The sequence below is a fragment of the Eremomyces bilateralis genome (assembly GCF_010015585.1).
Source record: "Eremomyces bilateralis CBS 781.70 unplaced genomic scaffold P152scaffold_7, whole genome shotgun sequence".
In the NCBI taxonomy this organism is placed as follows: Eukaryota; Fungi; Ascomycota; class Dothideomycetes; order Eremomycetales; family Eremomycetaceae; genus Eremomyces; species Eremomyces bilateralis.
The window spans coordinates 1,271,871-1,289,326 of NW_022985073.1; the positions used below are offsets into that span (position 1 = coordinate 1,271,871).

At 49.7% G+C, this 17,456-nt stretch overlaps 6 protein-coding genes across 6 annotated transcripts; 4 read left to right on the top strand and 2 right to left on the bottom strand.

Annotated features, from left to right (window-relative positions):
- The first annotated feature begins 185 nt into the window (after positions 1–185).
- On the top strand, positions 186–1,701 carry P152DRAFT_434799 (putative gibberellin 20 oxidase). Its single transcript, XM_033677499.1, has 4 exons — positions 186–1,034; positions 1,090–1,209; positions 1,259–1,354; positions 1,407–1,701. Exons 1-4 carry the CDS (start codon positions 503–505, stop codon positions 1,619–1,621), a joined length of 963 nt encoding a protein of 320 aa, XP_033535189.1. The 5' UTR covers positions 186–502; the 3' UTR covers positions 1,622–1,701.
- Positions 1,702–3,758: 2,057 nt separating this feature from the next.
- P152DRAFT_513775 (uncharacterized protein) lies at positions 3,759–5,330 on the top strand. Its single transcript, XM_033682820.1, has 4 exons — positions 3,759–3,901; positions 3,959–4,324; positions 4,401–4,620; positions 4,667–5,330. Exons 2-4 carry the CDS (start codon positions 4,044–4,046, stop codon positions 4,994–4,996), a joined length of 831 nt encoding a protein of 276 aa, XP_033535190.1. The 5' UTR covers positions 3,759–3,901; positions 3,959–4,043; the 3' UTR covers positions 4,997–5,330.
- A 4,007-nt stretch (positions 5,331–9,337) lies between these two features.
- Positions 9,338–11,265, bottom strand: P152DRAFT_434802 (uncharacterized protein; the record flags this gene model as incomplete). Its single annotated transcript, XM_033677500.1, has 2 exons — positions 9,338–10,039; positions 10,075–11,265. 2 exons carry the CDS (start codon positions 11,263–11,265, stop codon positions 9,338–9,340), a joined length of 1,893 nt encoding a protein of 630 aa, XP_033535191.1.
- Positions 11,266–11,809: 544 nt separating this feature from the next.
- P152DRAFT_457918 (uncharacterized protein) lies at positions 11,810–12,609 on the top strand. The gene has a single exon (XM_033679332.1). The coding sequence runs from the start codon at positions 11,876–11,878 to the stop codon at positions 12,542–12,544; it is 669 nt and encodes a 222-aa protein (XP_033535192.1). The 5' UTR covers positions 11,810–11,875; the 3' UTR covers positions 12,545–12,609.
- Positions 12,610–12,926: 317 nt separating this feature from the next.
- P152DRAFT_415721 (DUF747-domain-containing protein) lies at positions 12,927–16,170 on the top strand. The gene has a single exon (XM_033677055.1). The coding sequence runs from the start codon at positions 13,103–13,105 to the stop codon at positions 15,995–15,997; it is 2,895 nt and encodes a 964-aa protein (XP_033535193.1). The 5' UTR covers positions 12,927–13,102; the 3' UTR covers positions 15,998–16,170.
- P152DRAFT_513779 (uncharacterized protein) lies at positions 15,891–17,253 on the bottom strand (the record flags this gene model as incomplete). The annotated part of the gene is made up of 5 exons (XM_033682821.1): positions 15,891–16,323; positions 16,377–16,558; positions 16,612–16,705; positions 16,763–17,008; positions 17,053–17,253. 5 exons carry the CDS (start codon positions 17,251–17,253, stop codon positions 16,159–16,161), a joined length of 888 nt encoding a protein of 295 aa, XP_033535194.1. The 3' UTR covers positions 15,891–16,158.
- Between the last annotated feature and the right edge of the window lie 203 nt (positions 17,254–17,456).

Sequence of the window (17,456 nt, forward strand, 5' to 3'; positions counted from 1 at the left end):
GCTGCATCAGGGTGACCGGGGGGTGGCTAAGGCATCCCCGCCACGATTTTTTAGCCCGCACAGTTTGCGGGTTCGCCCAATAGACTCTTCAAAACTTCGAGAGGGGCTCGAGTTAGCCCCTCCTAGTGATTAGTGTCCGAGATAAACCGACGATATCTGGTAATTCCACGACTCAGCCATCAGTGTGATATCTAGCCGCACCATTAAGACATAAGAATTAAGACAGACACGGCCGAGGGTTGCCGATAAGGAACCAGCGCCTTGCCGTGAGTGGAAATTGGAATGTTCCGACATACAAGACTTGGCGTCTGAAAGTCGTATCTGCATGCCAGAAATTGACCGATAAAATAGGACCGCAGGTTGAAGCAAAGCGGGGCCTGGAAGGGCTGGAACACCACGTTTTTCTTGTCTTTCTTGGAGGACGAATCTTCTTCTGAAATCTAGACTGCATTCATGTCAAGCAGCTCGTGCATATCATCGTCGGATTAACAGTGTGCTCAAAATGGTCGCTCCTTTGGATTCGGTATGCGCTACAATACCCCTCATTGATATCTCTGGGTACCTCAATGGCGACAAAGAAAAGGCCGAGCGGGCAGTAGTCGAGTTGAGGACAGCTTGCCAGTCTCCAGGCTTTCTCCAAATAACTGGCCACGGAGTAACTTCCGAGATTCGATCCCAACTGCTTCAAAAACTTGCCGAATTCTTTGCACTTCCCGCCGCGACGAAGCAGGCTCTTCATCGGAGCCAGTCGAAATGTCTGAGAGGCTACGAATCCGTTGGAGAGCAGAAGCTGGAAGCTGGCATTTCGGATCAGAAAGAGGGTTTTATGATCGGTCCCGATTTGCCGGCAGAGAATGGGTACCTTCAAGGACCAAATCAATGGCCCAGCGAGGAAGCAGCTCCTGGATTTCGGGAAGTCTATATGGCTTACTTCGACGTCATGCGTAATCTTAGTAAGACCGTGTTTAGATTAATGGCATTAAGCCTCGATCTAGACGAACGATACTTCGATGAATTCGTCGGAAGCAAGGATAGTGAGTCGCATACACCAGTCCCGGCTGAAAGACTCATTGCGCTCAACGTCAATAGCAATATCAATGTGTAGAGCACATCGATATCCACCAACAACCCCGGAAATGGCTAAAACCTCTCGAGGTATCGGTGCGCACACGGACTTTGGTGCACTGACGCTGCTGTTACAGGACGATGGTATGTCGGTGAGATCGTCAGATGGATCGCATTGCTGACTTGGCGACAGTGGGCGGACTCGAAGTGTTCCACAAGCCAACAGGTACCTGGCATAATGTACAGCCAGTTAAAGATGCCTTCGTGGTCAACATCGGCGATATGATGGGTGAGAAGATCTGCACCATATTAGAAAGATGAAACTGACAATATACATCCAGAGAGATGGACGAACAATACCTACACCTCAACCTTACATCGTGTCATTTCACCCGTTACGGCAAAAGACCGATATTCGGTAGCGTTTTTCAACGAAGGACTACCAGACCAGCTAGTCAGCTGCATTCCGACATGTCTGAAACCGAACGAGAAACCGCTTTTTGAGCCGATTAGAGTCGAGGATCATTTGCGTGCTCGATATGGAAACAGCTATTAGTAGGGAGCGGTCGAATCGATACCAGTAGTTGATATAAGCAAATTCAGTGAGATTCACTTGGACTGCCACTCTTGATGGCGGGAAATACATCCCGAGATCTTCGAATTCTCTAGACATTCTGGTCGCCTGTGCCACTATATCTGGGCCAAGACTCAAGGTATCGAATCGTGATCGTCATTGATAGGGCTAGGAAGACGTAATCTCCATGTCGCAACTCTGGAGGGCTCCGATATCGGGAAATTCACGAGTTGCCGAATGTGAACATCAGCGAGCCGTATCCAGCCATAGAATGTCGTTTCACCGAAAGTGCCCTTCCCGTAAATGATCTACAGTCGTCGTGAAAATTTATTTCCGGATCCAGATATGATGAAAGCACGGTAGCGAGAAACTCGTTGGGCCAGGGAAAGTCCATGTCAGGACTGAATTCTGATAGTTGTTGAGCTGCTATGCGTCAAGCTAAACATCGAAATATGCCCGCCCCCTTCGCCCAGGTAGACTGTTATGGATATCGCTTGACTGTAGATTGGCCTCACGAACCGCACTTGGTGATTTCGTTCACCCGGATGTTGTTGATTCATGGACACGGCATCGACCCATATCAAACACTCATTATGTTCTTGCCCAAGGCGGCAGAGGGCGGAGTAGTAGTTTTCAGTCACGTAGCGATGCACTCCCTGGAGAGAACTCTACAGACTTGACGTGATATGTTTCCCAGACGTATAAAATAGCAGTATACAGCACGGTATCCATATCATGTGGTGAACGCAACACATTGCCATTGATCTGACTGTGCAAGAGTCTCGTTTCAACTTCACATTTGATGCGTGCAACCACCTCCGACAGGCATATGATCTAGAGCTCCGAAATGAATAAATGAATAAATGAATACGAATATAGCCCTTATTCATATTCGTATTCATATTTATTCATATATCTCTCCGGGAATTTGTTGTTCCGGGCCGACCCGTTTCCTCTTCCTATAGATAGTTATATGCTATCGTCTTGCTTGTCAATAGACAGATTTCAGTCCAGTTCCTATGCCAGAACATAGGCAGGTGTTTTTGCGCTGCTTTGAGCCGTGCTGCGAATAGCCATGAATTTGGATCCCATATATCCCGTATGTCTAGGTACGGGGCCCTATTCAATTGCAGGTAATTAAATGATGTTGGGTTGGCTTAGGTGCCTACATTTCTAGAGGGTTTTGCCTCCAAAAAGGGAGGTCTCTAAGCCAGCAATTTCTTTGCATCAGAACATCTCAATTGATTAGGCGGTTGGAAGAAGGTCCGCTACACAACACCTTTTTTCTAGGGAAAGTACAGGAATGGCAGTGTTTCTATTTAACTACTCGGTAACGGTCTCAACCAGATGCTCCCTGGTACGTTAGTAGTAGTAGTCCCATGACTTCCTCAAGGGCGTCGTCTAAGCACCACTTATCTCAATTCTCGTGAAATTTGAGCTGTTCGACGACCAGGGCAAGATAGTAGGTAGATATAACGCGTTGCTACGGCTAGAACCTAAGGTAATACACATGCTGTGCAGGATTTGTTAACCAGTTAGCGGTGTATTCCAAGTTAAGCAGCAGGTCCCACGTAGATAGTTGCTACAAGATCTTAATAAGAATCTCGGGAAGTTTTTGGAGATCAGACGATGAATTTGGTGAGTGTGTAGGTCGAAAACAGTAAGCTGGCTGAGAAAAGAAGGGAAGATGGCACCTCCATCCAACCAGTTCAAAGTCCTTCGAACGCTTCTCATTCATATATCCAGCAGGAAAGTACGTAGTCTGTGATCCACAAGACCGTGCGTCACACAGGGAGTGCTTCAGCCCCACCACCTAAAACCGCCAAGCTTCTACACGCTCCATTCTCCACCATTACCGTATGGTTTGAGATCTTGATATCTAGAGGAGAATTATAATAGCTCTCAATGCCTTCAAATCTAGTCAATTTTCGAGTGTCAATACCTCCGCAAAGGCTTACAAGTTACAACGGCTATCAGAACACGATTCATTGGACGCAGGTCAATGCAGCAACCCCCTGTATATGTACCTTGGTCGGTTGGTTAGTGGTCCCAGCAATCTGGTTGCAGGAACAGCCCCAAATCAACCAACCAATACTCAGGTATTGCCGCCCACCCTGCTGCTATCTTTGAGTGCCAGCACCGAGTTTCAGTTGAATGGGATTGTGCTGTGCCGCACAACCTTCCAATAAATCTATCGACAAGTCCCTCACAGAATCCAAGATGTTCTTGGTAATATGGCGAATCGTCGCCAATGCTCATGCTGTACGTTGAAGTCTGGTTGGCACGGAATCGCGATGACTTTACTAACCAACTTACTAGGAGACTTGCAAACGACGCCGCCCATGACGCCGCTTTCTCCGCTTCATTCACAAGAATAACATAACGGTGGATTCTTCTACTGCAAATGGCCGTCGCAACGTTAGATCCGACCTTCAGTCCCGCTGCATCTTGCCTGGCGGCGAACAATCTGTGGAAAATATTCGCGGACTGTCCGATCAACAATGGCGTTTGTTGGTATTTCTTACAGGGTCAGCCCACTACCTCATCCTGCTATCCGCCCGGTTACAATCCTACCTCCACAGCATACTATTCACCTGCGTCCTGTCCCTCTGGGTATACCTCAGCTTGTGGTGCAACTCAAACAGCCGGGACTGTCACAGAGACTGCGTACACTTGCTGCCCAACGTACGTAACCTTCATTATAACTAGCGCTCCAATGCTATCGAGGTCTACAACTGATTCCAATTTGGTTAATGAACAGTATCGGAATCTACACTTGCCAGAAAGACCCAAAGGATTACCATCCATGGGGTTTCACGCTAGGCTGTTATTCTAACTTTGCCTCGCCAGTCACGCATTTCGTAACTGCGTCGTCATCCGACAGCAGCTCAATGGAAACTGTGATCATGAACGCGACAGATGCTATCAATGCATATGCAATTCAAGTGCGATTTCAATCTACCGACTTTCCAAAATCAACCGTGAGTCCGACTAGTTCCCACCCAAGGATAATGCTAAGTTGGACAGGGATCAATTATCAACACTAGTTCTAGTTCAACTTCTAATTTGAGCCAACCTTCGCTGCGTGTTGAGACGAATTCAAACTCCGGCCTCAGACCTGGAGCCATAGCTGGAATTGCCATTGGAGCTGTCATAGGTGCTCTGCTCGTCATGCTGTTAGCGTTGCTGATTATTCGTCATCGTAATCGTCGGAGACACAGACCGACCGAAAGAGACGGCAGCGCAGGGCAAAATATCTCGAATATGCAGCCGCCTAATTTTATCCCCGGACTCAAGGCGGAACTTGACAACACATATGTGCCCGCACAGACCCGGCCGGCGGAATTGGAGGGATGAAAGGACTGGATATTGGTTGGCTACTGGCAATCTTCAGCACGTAGTCTCAGAGTCGAGATGAACGGGTTCCTCATTCCTCAGTCTGGCATTCAGAAGCTAAAGAAGATGAAGAAGTCGAAGTACACGGTGCGTTCGAAGTTAATATTATTATCATCATCATTAAAATAGCCCTGTGGTGCATAAAGGCAACCTTTCTGCCCCAAATAATCACGAGCATAGCTAGCACGTGATCTCTGCCTTGCTACATGTAGAGGCATAACTAGTTAGAGTATCTCAACCCCGTAGGATTATTAATAAAGTACTCTTAATCATGGGGAGGAAACAGGGAAATGGCTGAATTGCTCAAAACCAGCACCTTCGCGATCAGTGCAAACTTCCTAATTAGGAAATCAAACGATACCCTTTTCTCATCTGATCGTCTAATCGTACAGTGATATTTTGATCCTGATCTCGCGCCACATAACCACCTTGCTTACAGCACTCACTCCCCGCCTTCCGGAAACCCTCCGCATCCACGCCACCCAGATATGAACTCCGTCCCTACCGTGCCGCCTGTGAAGGAAGCAGATGCTATGATTTAACCGATCATCGTTCCGGATACCGCGGAAGTTGAAGAACCTAGGGTTGCCTTCGTCCTTCGTAACCACAGCCGCACCCCGGATCCGCCACGGGGCGTAGAAACGACACTCCTTCTGGTCAGTACGTTTATTCGTGCGGAGGCAGTACGCATCAGTGCAATGGTGCTTCTGCACACGGTTAATGATGGCGGAGTAATGGGCCAGCGTATTCTCCTGGGTGTCAGGACTTAGCGCGATGGCACTCCGCTCATCCTCAGGTCGCGCCCGACGAGAAGGTTCGGGGTTCAACGCCATGATGTGACCGCCCCAGAACCGCGCAAATTTCTCAAGGGCGGCAGGGAGATCCTCCGTAGGGATACGATCAAGCTCATTGTTAGGGCAGGCACGGTCTAGCCAGAGGAGGAAATGTGAGTGCGACGAGCCGCGACCCTGCCACTCATATCGGCCCCATTGATCGCGGATGTTGAACTTAGGAATTACCAAAGTCTTGTATAGAGCCTCGCGGCGCCAATGAAAGAGATATGCGGCGATGTGGGGATAGTCTCGGAGGTTGCGGCGTGAGATTGAGATCCACTCCGCTGGAGATCCATTACGCCACTCCTCATATTGAGGTAAATGACGCTGCAGATCATCCCAGTGGTAATCGGCGGCCGACAGCGTTAAAAAGATGTCGGGAGACCTGATCCATTGCACGGTAGCTTCAAGTTGCTTGCCACGCCCAATCCAATAGGGCCGCGTGCCGCGTGCCGCGTAGACTCCCCGAAAAACGGATAATAGAGTTCAGCAAGGCCTGGGCTTCAGGAGAGTCATCCGCAAAAGCAGCACAGAGCTCCTCAAGAGATAGATTACGTTGCTCAGGACGTTGATGAACGAAGTAAGATGCACGGGTATTGACCTGCTTCCGGAAAAGAGTGTTGAAAGGGACATACCGTAGGCGCGGATGCTTTGCAAAACGACCATCGTGGAACCTCATCAGATGCTTGATATATTCACGATACTCTACCTTCCGGAGACGGGGATGAACAAAGTCCCCAACACCGCAGGGGAAGCAGCTTGGGAACGCCAGGCTTAGAAGAGCCTGAGAGTGGTTAAACTCAGATAGAGGAGTCAATCTAAACTCAGGCATCGTCAGATGCTCACTTCGACGTTCCTGAGCATCATCGACATGCTGCCGAAGTCGCTCCATCTCCGTATGGGGCTGAAGGAGATCCGGGACTACAGCGACGTATTCTGCCTCTTCTCCTGTATCGTCATCGCCGCCTCCTAGCTCTTCTTCCTCAATAGTCTGGACGCCGACCTCTTCCATAATACTATCATCAATAGGAAGATGCTGCAGGCGGCTATGGTCGACGACGACATCGCGATATCCAGGGTGGTGAACCTTGAGATGGGTTAGCCACTGCTCGATGACAGTACGGCGAACACGGTAGTCCCGTCGAAACTGGCGCTGCATACGGGGATCCTGATCCCAATTCGCAGGGCGAAGGACAACGATCTCAAGGTCTTTCGGAAGGAGAGGTAGTCGATTGTATACGCGCCCCACGTCTCGCATGAAGTTGATGATATGCCCTGTATAACGGTACTGAAGACCGTTAACCTTTCGAACCTCCACAGCACAATGGACACGGGCGATGAGGAGCCCCTCTACTTGAGATAACTCAGGAAGACCGTAATGCGACGGGCCTAGACCAGGATTTAAATGATTCTCTGCGGAATACAGCGGTGGTAAATCGCCACGTTTCCGATCGTCGATCCTGCATCGATGACATATACTACCACCCATGAGACGCATATCAAACCATTTTTCGTCACACCGAGTGCAGTGTTCAAGGCATAGTTTGGCCATCTCCTTGTGGAAGTCCTTGACGTAGGTCCAATCCTGCTCGGAAAGATTGGCGTCCTGGATGTTGAAGTCGCGGGACTGGGGATCGAGGCGAACATCTCCGCGCTGAAGTGCTTCTGTTCGATCATCATCTTGCTGTTGACGTGTATGATCGCGTTGCTCATCTCTCCGTTGACGTGTACGATCGCGTTGCTCCTCTATCCGTTGTCGTGTACGTGGTTGCTCATCGCCATGAATTTGGGATAACCCGGCCAAGGAGATCGGACTTATATGCCTAAACCTGTTGTCGCCATCATCATGAGCACCTTGACTAGATTGCGGTTGATGTAAAAGTGGTAGCCTCTGTCCCCGGAGATAATCTTCGAATATTGGTAGCGGCTGGACATGACGGTGTACACGAGTAGCAGCACGATGAGCCCGTGACATAGCGTTATACTCTCTGCGAGCAGCGGCTCTATCCTCATCGTCCTGGCTATGTATCCCGGCACGGTGGAATAGGGAAGTCTCCCGCCTCCAAGACCTATCGTCCTCAATGTCGGTTTGTTGCGAGGATGAGGCATCTCGTGTAGACATAATGGCGGGTTGAAGATGGGGGGACTAATGATGTCAGCTTCAACGTATTGGAATCATTCACTCTACCTACAGCGTCACCATGATCGTGACCATAACGACATCACCAGCAAGTCTTGACTAGTAGTCGGCGACATTTTGAAGTAAACTCCTTATCAACCCTCCAGGACCGGCAGTTCGCGCATACGCTACCACCAGGGTCTCCAGAAGATGACATGCCGGAGGTGTAATAATAGAGTGATTGATTCATTCACACACACATCAACAATAGAGTGATCAATTGGAGGAATTCAATCACGTGATTTACATTCACGTGATTTAAGTTCGCTTAGCAAATCTAATCCCTGTCCAGCCAATCAGAAGGCGAATATCGAGAATGATTGGATGAGATTGATTCTACCACGACCACTTAAGTAACTCGCTACGCTCGTGATTATATCTATTTAACGTCTGTTTCGGTTCCTATTGGTCCGTGCAGGCTGCATCTCTGCAATGCAGCAATGGAGGATAAAAGACCCAGTAGCGCCGGGCGCGTCCGATCCTCCAACCAGCCTTATCCACAAAGTGCAATCAGGTTTCAAGCCCTCAATTAGTTCGGGATCTGGATTTGGACCCCACCGAGGGTCCAAATCTGGCTCACTTCAACACTGCATTTGTGTCGTCTCCACATGCATAAGAGTTAGAGGTAGAATTTAGAAACGTGGCTATCACGCATACAGTCGCGAGCAGAATCGGTTTCCGGTTTGCACTCTTATTATTTGTTCTTTCCGCACGGTCCATATGACAAGGGTGATTCGTACTCTGTCCTAGCGGATTGCAAGGATAGCTGCGTATATATTAGTTCTTTGCATTACATAATAGTACGCCGTGATGGGAAGCTCTACACCTATAACTCAGGTAATTAGTAAATGCTGGGTTCTAACTCAAGAGGAAATAGTAGGTATCTATTTCTGTTTAACTGATAAATATTAACCGTTCTCAAGGAAAATCACTACCCTCTACCAGTGAAAAGGTCGTCAGCAGATCAACTTCAACCTGATACCTCAAGTGCAATGGGATTATAAGAGCAGACAATGAACGAACCACAAAATAACGACGAATAGGGGCGTTGCTAAGAAGTTGTAGCTTTGATAGAGAAATGGTAATCCTATTCCAACGCGTCGCCGCTGTATCATGTTCCAAGGGAGGAGTGATTCAATATCCTGGAAGAGATCTGGAGTCGCGCAATGAAGCTAGAAACCATTATCGCGACAGAATCACGATTTTCTCACTAGCATAGATCGATGAAAGTGCTTGAATTGTGTATAGTGATAGAATTGAGTCGGTTTTACAACTATCTTGAATCTATGCTCAAAAGGAGTCATCTGAATCAAAGGAATCGTAATAGTCACCAGATTCCTCATCAGGGGTTGTATCCGCGTCAGGATCGTTAATCCCCTTGTCTTGCCATTGATTTAAGCCCGCTCTTTGCTTCGGTGAGAGCCTGAATCGCGCCTCGTATGCAGCTCGAACCATTTGTCTTGTGGTGTATTTGAAAGTCCGTAAGTGTGAGACGACGAATTGCACCGCATTGAATAGCTGGTTCCTATTTTTCATTTCGTCCTCGAGTTGACCTACCAACAACAAATACAAGAGTTGGAAACCCGCATCGCGTGCCAATCGCATGTTCCCTTTCACTGGCTCATCGTAACTGTAATCTGTTCTCCCAACTTTAAGATTGGAGATTATCTCGTTCAAAGATAAACCATCCAGAACATCAACATTGAGAAACTTGTACGTCTCGCAAAGAGTCCGGTATTGAGAAACCTCGGGAGGGAGAGATCGAAAGCAAGAGCGATAGCCTGATTCAGTTCCTTTGACGGCTATATCGAAGAGAGGTATTCCGTGGTGAACAAGCTCGGTTGAGTTTGGATCAGATGCCTTTTGAAGTCGAACGAAGGATGCCAGATACTGAATTTTGGAAACATCAAGACTGTAAACTACTCCCCCAATCCTAATTTTAGTTTTGCTGGCTTCTTTATTACTTTCGGGTTCCAATGACTTTCCTGTTAGCTTTCTGGACGTCGGCACTTTTAAAGTAAACTTACCTGAGATAAACTTGTTTGAGCAGTCTTAGCTTCTGATGGACCGACATTACTAGCATCAAGATTGGGTTGGGGATCGTCCCATTTCAAATACAAGTCCTCAGGCAACATCTTTTTCTCATCCATCTTAGAGACCACCAACCTATCTCTCAAGGCATCATACCTCAGAACTCCCTGACCACCAACTGCCTTCACCGCATCAATGATTCTCCGAATCAATACAGCCAGTTTCCTCAGGTGGCCTTGGTTTTGTTGCTCCCAACTCTTGATTTGAACTGTCACGTCTTCAACGTCCGGTCTCTCAAAGATGCCGTTCCGATGATAGGCTCGTACAAGCTTCGGGGTTTGTGATACCCAAAGCTGAGGTGCAACTTCTTGAATCGTAAGAGGTTTATGAGCCACGCGGGTTTTGATCTCAAGGGTTGATTCAAGAGGCACTGCTTGGCCCGTTTCTTTAACAATCAGATTGGTCTTAACAGGCCTGTTATTTGCTGTAGACAGGACCAAAGATCCCAAGGCACTGGAGAGACTATCAATTCCTTGCTCCTTCCTCGTTGCGGAGAATGTTGTTGTTCGAGTGCCCACATATCCATCCGTTTCGTGGCGGATGATGACGTTCAGATCGCTAAAACGGTATGAGATAATTCGGTGATGTCCAGTACTGCCGCTGACCTGGCTAGTAGTATACGCCTTCTCGAATTCATGACCATACCCTCTGAATTTATGCGGTCCGATAAACTCATAGGTTGCGGTCTCATCACGACAGAATATTGCGGTGTCCTTTACAATCTCGACTTTGATGGTGAAGGCTTCAATTCCACCTGGACCAGAAGAAACGAACGACAGAAGTTTACGAATGTTGTTGCGGTCAGATACAACATCAATTGAGCAGATGTCAAATGAAGGGCTGGTCATGTACAGTGAGCGGAAAAGTGGCTCAAGCGGGCTATCTGGATGTCGAGCCGCATTTTGCGCAATATAGATGAGGCCGGAGTCCTTGTTCAACTGTCGTGTAGCTCTTGGAACTGACCAAAGTGCTGGGCTGCCTGGAACGGCGATGGTAGGTGTAGATTTGGGTGCCTCAATCCAGTTATAGGAAGAAATATGCTTGACATCAGTGATGGAAGCTGAAAGTGTGCTGGGTGCTTGGAGATCTAGGCGAGAGATCTCGGTTTCGATAGTATTGGATGCCATTGAAGAAGCTGGACATCAATTTGAAAGGTGGAAAAGCGAAGAAAGGTTTAAACCTGGGGGAAACCTCACGGTGTGATATCCATGGTTTCGAGCAATAAATAATCCTTGCTGAGTAGCTAACAGCAGACAGATAGGCCCAGCATGCGCGATTTTTGATTGCCATTTGTTGCACTGTGACCCATTGTAAGAATCCAAATGCGTCCAGCCGCATCTATTCATCCTGAGAATGTTGCGCAGGCAGATATAGCAAGGCTGACAACTTGCGGCACAGCACATTCATTTAGCAAATCAACGTTGGACATGACCCTTCTTGACATGTGTCATGTCTACCGACCAGTTCTCGCTGGAGGAATCTGCCAGCAGTCTCAGAGATGTGGTTTGCTCGATGGTTACACAAACGCTACGTGTACAGCATTCTGTGGACTAGTATCGGAAAGGTTGGGCGTTGCTACCCTTTCTTTATATATTATCGAAGGGGATGAGGAAGGACGATTAGACAAAATGACAGTTCATTTACTCTCTCATTCCTTTGAACACGATTCATTGCTCTAGAATCATCACACCCAACTTTCAAAAGTGAACAGCGGATGTCACTGTGTCTATATTCACGATGGATATTGATAATATGGCGGAGCAACATACTCGGCTGATAAGCACTCAGAAACAAACTTTACAGAGAGCCAAAGCGCGTCAGGGCCAGCGACCTCGCGTTCGAAAGTCCAGACAGGATGCCTACGCAAAATTCATGCTTCCTCTCATGCTAGGAACACCCAAAGAAGACGGCCAGATGATTCACTCGTCCTTTATTCCCCCAGCTTATCATCCGTGCAGTACGCCGGTAGCCCAGTTACAGCGCATCGTGATTAGAGAGCTCCAGCTAGAGACACACCATCGAGGCACGTATCTCTTGCTACGGTCCATCACACCGCCTCGTCGCATGACCGCGATTATGGCACTCGTGGAGGATGAAGAAGGCGATGCCATGATGCTGCAGTTATACCAACTAGAAGACGAGAGCACCCGTAAGGCAGCCGATATGGTCAGCGTTGGTACCATCCTGTTGTTGAAGGAGCCATACTACAAGGTTATGGCCGACGGCGAGTATGGTCTCCGTGTTGATCATCTCTCAGATGTGGCGTACCTTGATATGGATGACACCAGAATCCCGGAGGTGTGGCGGCCTCGAATGATGGGACTACAGCAAACAGCCGAGTCGTTGAAGATCAGGGGTAATCTGGCTATGGGCGAAAAGAGATATTGGGATGCGAGTACAGAGTAAGCGTACCACGTTAAGAGTAGAATCGACGGCCGCATATCTGAACATGTGGACAACTGTAGTGTGGTATACAACAATAGAGCGCAATTAGATCAATCATACCATATCGACTTATGGAGGGCTCTCAAATGAATTAGAATGAAAATGAGCCGCAGTTCTCAAAACAGAGTGTACCTCAACCAAGGTTTATTGGTGACTAGATAATATTACTGAATGGAAGTTGAAGCATAGCATGGGAAATCATGGACAAGCGGTGGCTGTGGCTGACTAGTCATCAATCTATCAGCCCGATGAGATGTCGTTGATGTGGCGGTGCTTGTCCTGAGTGGAGACCACTCCGCAACTAGAAGTCGGAGGTCCGCAATGTTTGGTGACGATTGACGAGGAACAAAGGAAACCACTTCTTCTCGTACTGATTCTCTAATGAGTGTGAGGGCCTTGGAATCAAGAGTCCATAAATCGCATTGCCTTTGCGCTTGAAGCTACCTCATAACCTAGTTTGGGACGCCATGCCGCAGCATCACCGATCTCTCCCGCTTGCATGCTCCACATCCACCGAAGATGGTGAGCAGCATATCAGATGGCCAGCTTCCGACGCCCGGTCTCTCTCCAGAAACACGTTCTTCCAGCATAGATAGACAGCCGAAGGATGCTTTTCAAACCCTTGAATTCCAATCTCTAGGTGGCATCTCGGAAGACAGCGGCACCGCGACACCGAATACGACATACGTTGCGGAAAGTATATTAAGCCCAACCGGGGATCCCAAAGATGCCAGATATGGTTCACATCGATCGTCAGTCTCGGATAACCGTCACCGAAGTAGCTCCGGCAAAGAGAGGGACAGAATCCTGAAACTGTCACCGGCACAATTAAAGCAACTGACGACGTCCCCAACGGCTGTTCCCCTTCGCGCGGCAACACCCATCTCGGGATCGGAAGATATCTTTGCGCTGGACGACTCTCCAACGAAAGCGGAGCCCGGAAGCTCTGGGAGAGATGATGAGCGACATGCGCCGAATAACATGGACCCCGAAGCGATCCCTACGAACGGAATTTCTCTTGCCAACGGATCGGGGGGAGACAAGAAGGCCAACAATGGTTCTGCGGACAGGAGCAAGGATATGGTAGATCCCAGAGATGGGGAAATATCAGACGCAAAGAAGCAGACGAAACCTCCACGCTCGTCACGCACCTGCTCGACTCCACCCGCCTGCAGCAGGAAGCAGTCAGGATTTCGACCTCATGGACAGCACAGGGAGAGTCTCTCTAAGACGAGGTCGCAAAACCACGTCCCACCTTCGTTGAATTTGAAAGATAGCAGCAGGGTCCGGTCCGATCAAGCCTCCGGTGGATTGCGTACTCCTTCATCAAGCCTCGACCCGATTCCATCCCCTCTACATTCCGCTCTTCCACTGCCTCCGGTGTCCATGCCGACATACCTTCAACTCGAACTCTCTTCAGAGAAACCATCACCCCTATACATCCACAGGTCACCGGCTACTGACTTTCCATACGAATCTTCTTCTGTCAAGTTCCAGCGACTTGTGAACTTCCTGCTCCTGCCTCCGAATTTCGAGCAGGTTATGTGGTTTGGGACCCTGGCGTGCCTCGACGCATGGCTGTACAATTTCACAATCCTTCCACTTCGTTTCATCCGGGCAGTATGGATTCTCACCGTTTCGTTGATTCACAATGCCTGGAGGCAAGTTAGGGATCTTGGAAGGTTCATCTACAACGGCCTGGGAAGAATGTGGAACCGCTACAGGCACGGATTACGACCAAGCTCAACCGTGAAACCCAACGGATCTGCCACGTCTGTGGCTACCAAGCAAGAAGCCAGCGCCTCAGACTCGGCTCCCCAGAGAACCGTGTCCAGGGGCCGCGAACGCTCGCAAATGCAATTGCAGGAAGACCAGAAACGAATTGACCGTCACTTGCGCCGGCGGCACCGGCGGGCTCGATCCATGCCTTCTAAGCTCCTTCCATCCCACAAAGCGGACATTCTGAAGGGTCTGCTGATTTTCGTTAGCTGTGTCGTTCTACTGAGATTCGATGCAAGCCGGATGTACCATGGCATCCGTGGGCAGGCGGCAATGAAGCTATATGTGATCTTCAATGTGCTTGAAATTGCAGATCGACTACTTTCCGCCATCGGGCAAGATGTCATTGAATGTCTACTCTCGCAAGAAACCCTTGAGCGGGACAGTTACGGCAGAAGCAAGCTCATTCGACCGTTCTTCATGTTCTTGTTGGCATTGTTGTACAACATCACGCACGCTACCGCGCTATTCTACCAGGTCATCACGCTCAATGTTGCGGTCAACTCATATTCCAACGCACTTCTAACCCTATTAATGTCGAACCAGTTCGTCGAGATTAAAGGCACCGTTTTCAAGAAGCTGGAAAAGGAGAACTTATTCCAGATGACCTGCGCTGACGTCGTGGAGCGATTCCAGCTGTGGCTCATGATGATCATCATCGCGATGCGGAACATCGTTGAGCTTGGAGATTTCACCATCGGCCTGCCCGCTATGATGAGCAGCACCACCAGCAGCCCCACCGTGAATACCACCACTACACCCTCTAGCAGCTCCACAATCCTCCCCATGAGCTTCACCATCCTTCCGAAATGGACGGGACAATTCCTCGGTCCGTTCGTACTCGTACTCGGCAGCGAAATGGTGGTCGACTGGATCAAGCATGCCTACATCAACAAGTTCAACAACACCCGCCCCGAAGTCTACGGCCGATTCCTCGACGTCCTCGCCAAAGATTACTACTCCAACGCCTTCGCCTCGCAGAACCTCACGAAACGCCTCGGCCTCCCCGTCATCCCCCTCGCATGCCTCTTCATCCGCTCCTCCCTGCAAACATACCACATGTTCCTCGCCACCCACATGCCACTTCCCATCCCTTCCCCCGTGTCCTCCATCGCACTCGGCGCCGAGACGACGTCCACCCCCGCTCCCATCCCCATCCTCATCCACCTCGACCGCATTTTCCGACGCGCACTCGGCCGCTCGGCGTTCGGCGCCGGCGCCGGCAACGGTGGGATGACGGAGCCGCTCGAGGGCTGGAGTACGTGGGTGGTCGACGACGTGATCGCGCTCACGACGCTCGCGATGGTGGTGCTGGTGTGCTGGCTCCTCCTCCTCGCCATGAAGCTGCTGCTGGGGATGGCGCTGCTGACATTTTCGCGGAACCGGTATCACGGGATGAAAGAGCGAGAGCGGCAGTCGTACACGTATGTGGGAGGGAAGCGGGCAGGGGGGTGGGGGATGGTGGAGGTGGATGATGACAAGAGAAGGAGGATTTATGAGGGGGATGAGGCGGGGTTGAAGAAGAGTAGGGAGCGGGCGAAGGAGACGGAGCAGGGGGGGAGGGATCTGGATAAGGGGAGCAAAGGGCTGGATGGCGTGGACAGGTATGCGATGGTTGCGAAGAGGATTTGGTAGCCGTAGATTCCTGACACCACTCGTGTCGTCGTTGTCTGATACTGCATTGTGCCGGCGTTGGTGGGTGGGATGATTAGAGTCATATTCATCGGTGAAAGGGATTGTAGCACTTCTTTACAGAGTGGTTTGAGGCCACGATGTTAACTATCGCAGTTATTCAATTACTGTATTCTATAACCTTCCGACCTTGACACTGTGAACTTGTCTAAGCCGCTATATGACCCAGAATTCGTGGCAAACTCCGCGCCCCACGCTGTCGAATACAACGAACAATACAGGCCTTGCGGCACGTCGTTCATGGAGAGAATATATGAATTGAAGAAAGTCTAGGTGTTTGTCAGTCCGGGCTGAATAGCGCGAGCGTGTCAAAGCCACTTACACATCCACTCTTGCCTCCACAGGCGGCAGCGCATTGGCCTGGCGAGTCGGTGCCGCCTTGGCTGAACTTGTAGAACGTGTATCCGAGATATGTAGAGGCGTCTGGCGCAACTATGGCAGCGGGAAGTTGCTCAGGGGCGCCGTCCCCTGCACTCGACTGCGGAGCCGCGACTTTGTTATATCCTGGCGATGTCTGTCAGCTTGTGCTGTCGGTCGCCCTGATTGATTGTCTATACCGTTTGAGCCTGTTACAACAACACTGAAGCCATAAGCCATTGTGACCGCATCCGTGGCTAGGTCGCTTGTGATGGAGCTACTAAAAATCGTACACTATTCCACGGTCAGTCCCGGGACCCGGCCAGTTTCCTAAAGATGTGGTCACGGTACCTTGAAGTTCGTGATGCTAGGAGGATTGCTGCAATCGCCGTCATCCGGGACTGCCGAGGGGTTACGTTCGATGAAGACGTTAAACCCTAAGCACCCCTCGCTCTGATTGCAGAGTTCCGCGCACACCACCGGATCATATTGCTGGAGGATATGGACAGCTTGGAAACTATCGGTCGAAACAAATGCTTGTAGTCCAGAGAATGCGGATCGATAGCCATCGGGAGTGAGAGCAGCAGCGGACAGAGCCTGAAGTCCAGCGTTAGTCGATCTTTCCGATTTGGAGGCAGTACCATTCGCAGAGCCTGCACCTTTAGTCCCTGGCTGTTAAGAAACGCTTCCGGTGTATCAGGGGATATCGTTGGACCGGATCCAGAGAACAATGGTGCGCATTCATCGTGGCGGACCTGGTGAACCTGTTTAGTTCCATCCGCTTCGGCCAAACCGCCTACTGCCAACGACGCAACTGCAGACGCAAGAACCGAAAACCGCATGTTTATGAGTAAGTATACTGGGGCGTGGGGCTGAATAATAAAGAGTGACTGCGCCCAATGGCTATAAACCCATGATTGACTTCAAGACATCGTCTTTACAGGCAACATGTAGACGGAGAGAAGACTTGGAGGAATGGAAAACACACGATAGAGGACTTGGACCGGCAAAAGAAGGTTCCGCCACCGCGCAACACCATCATAAC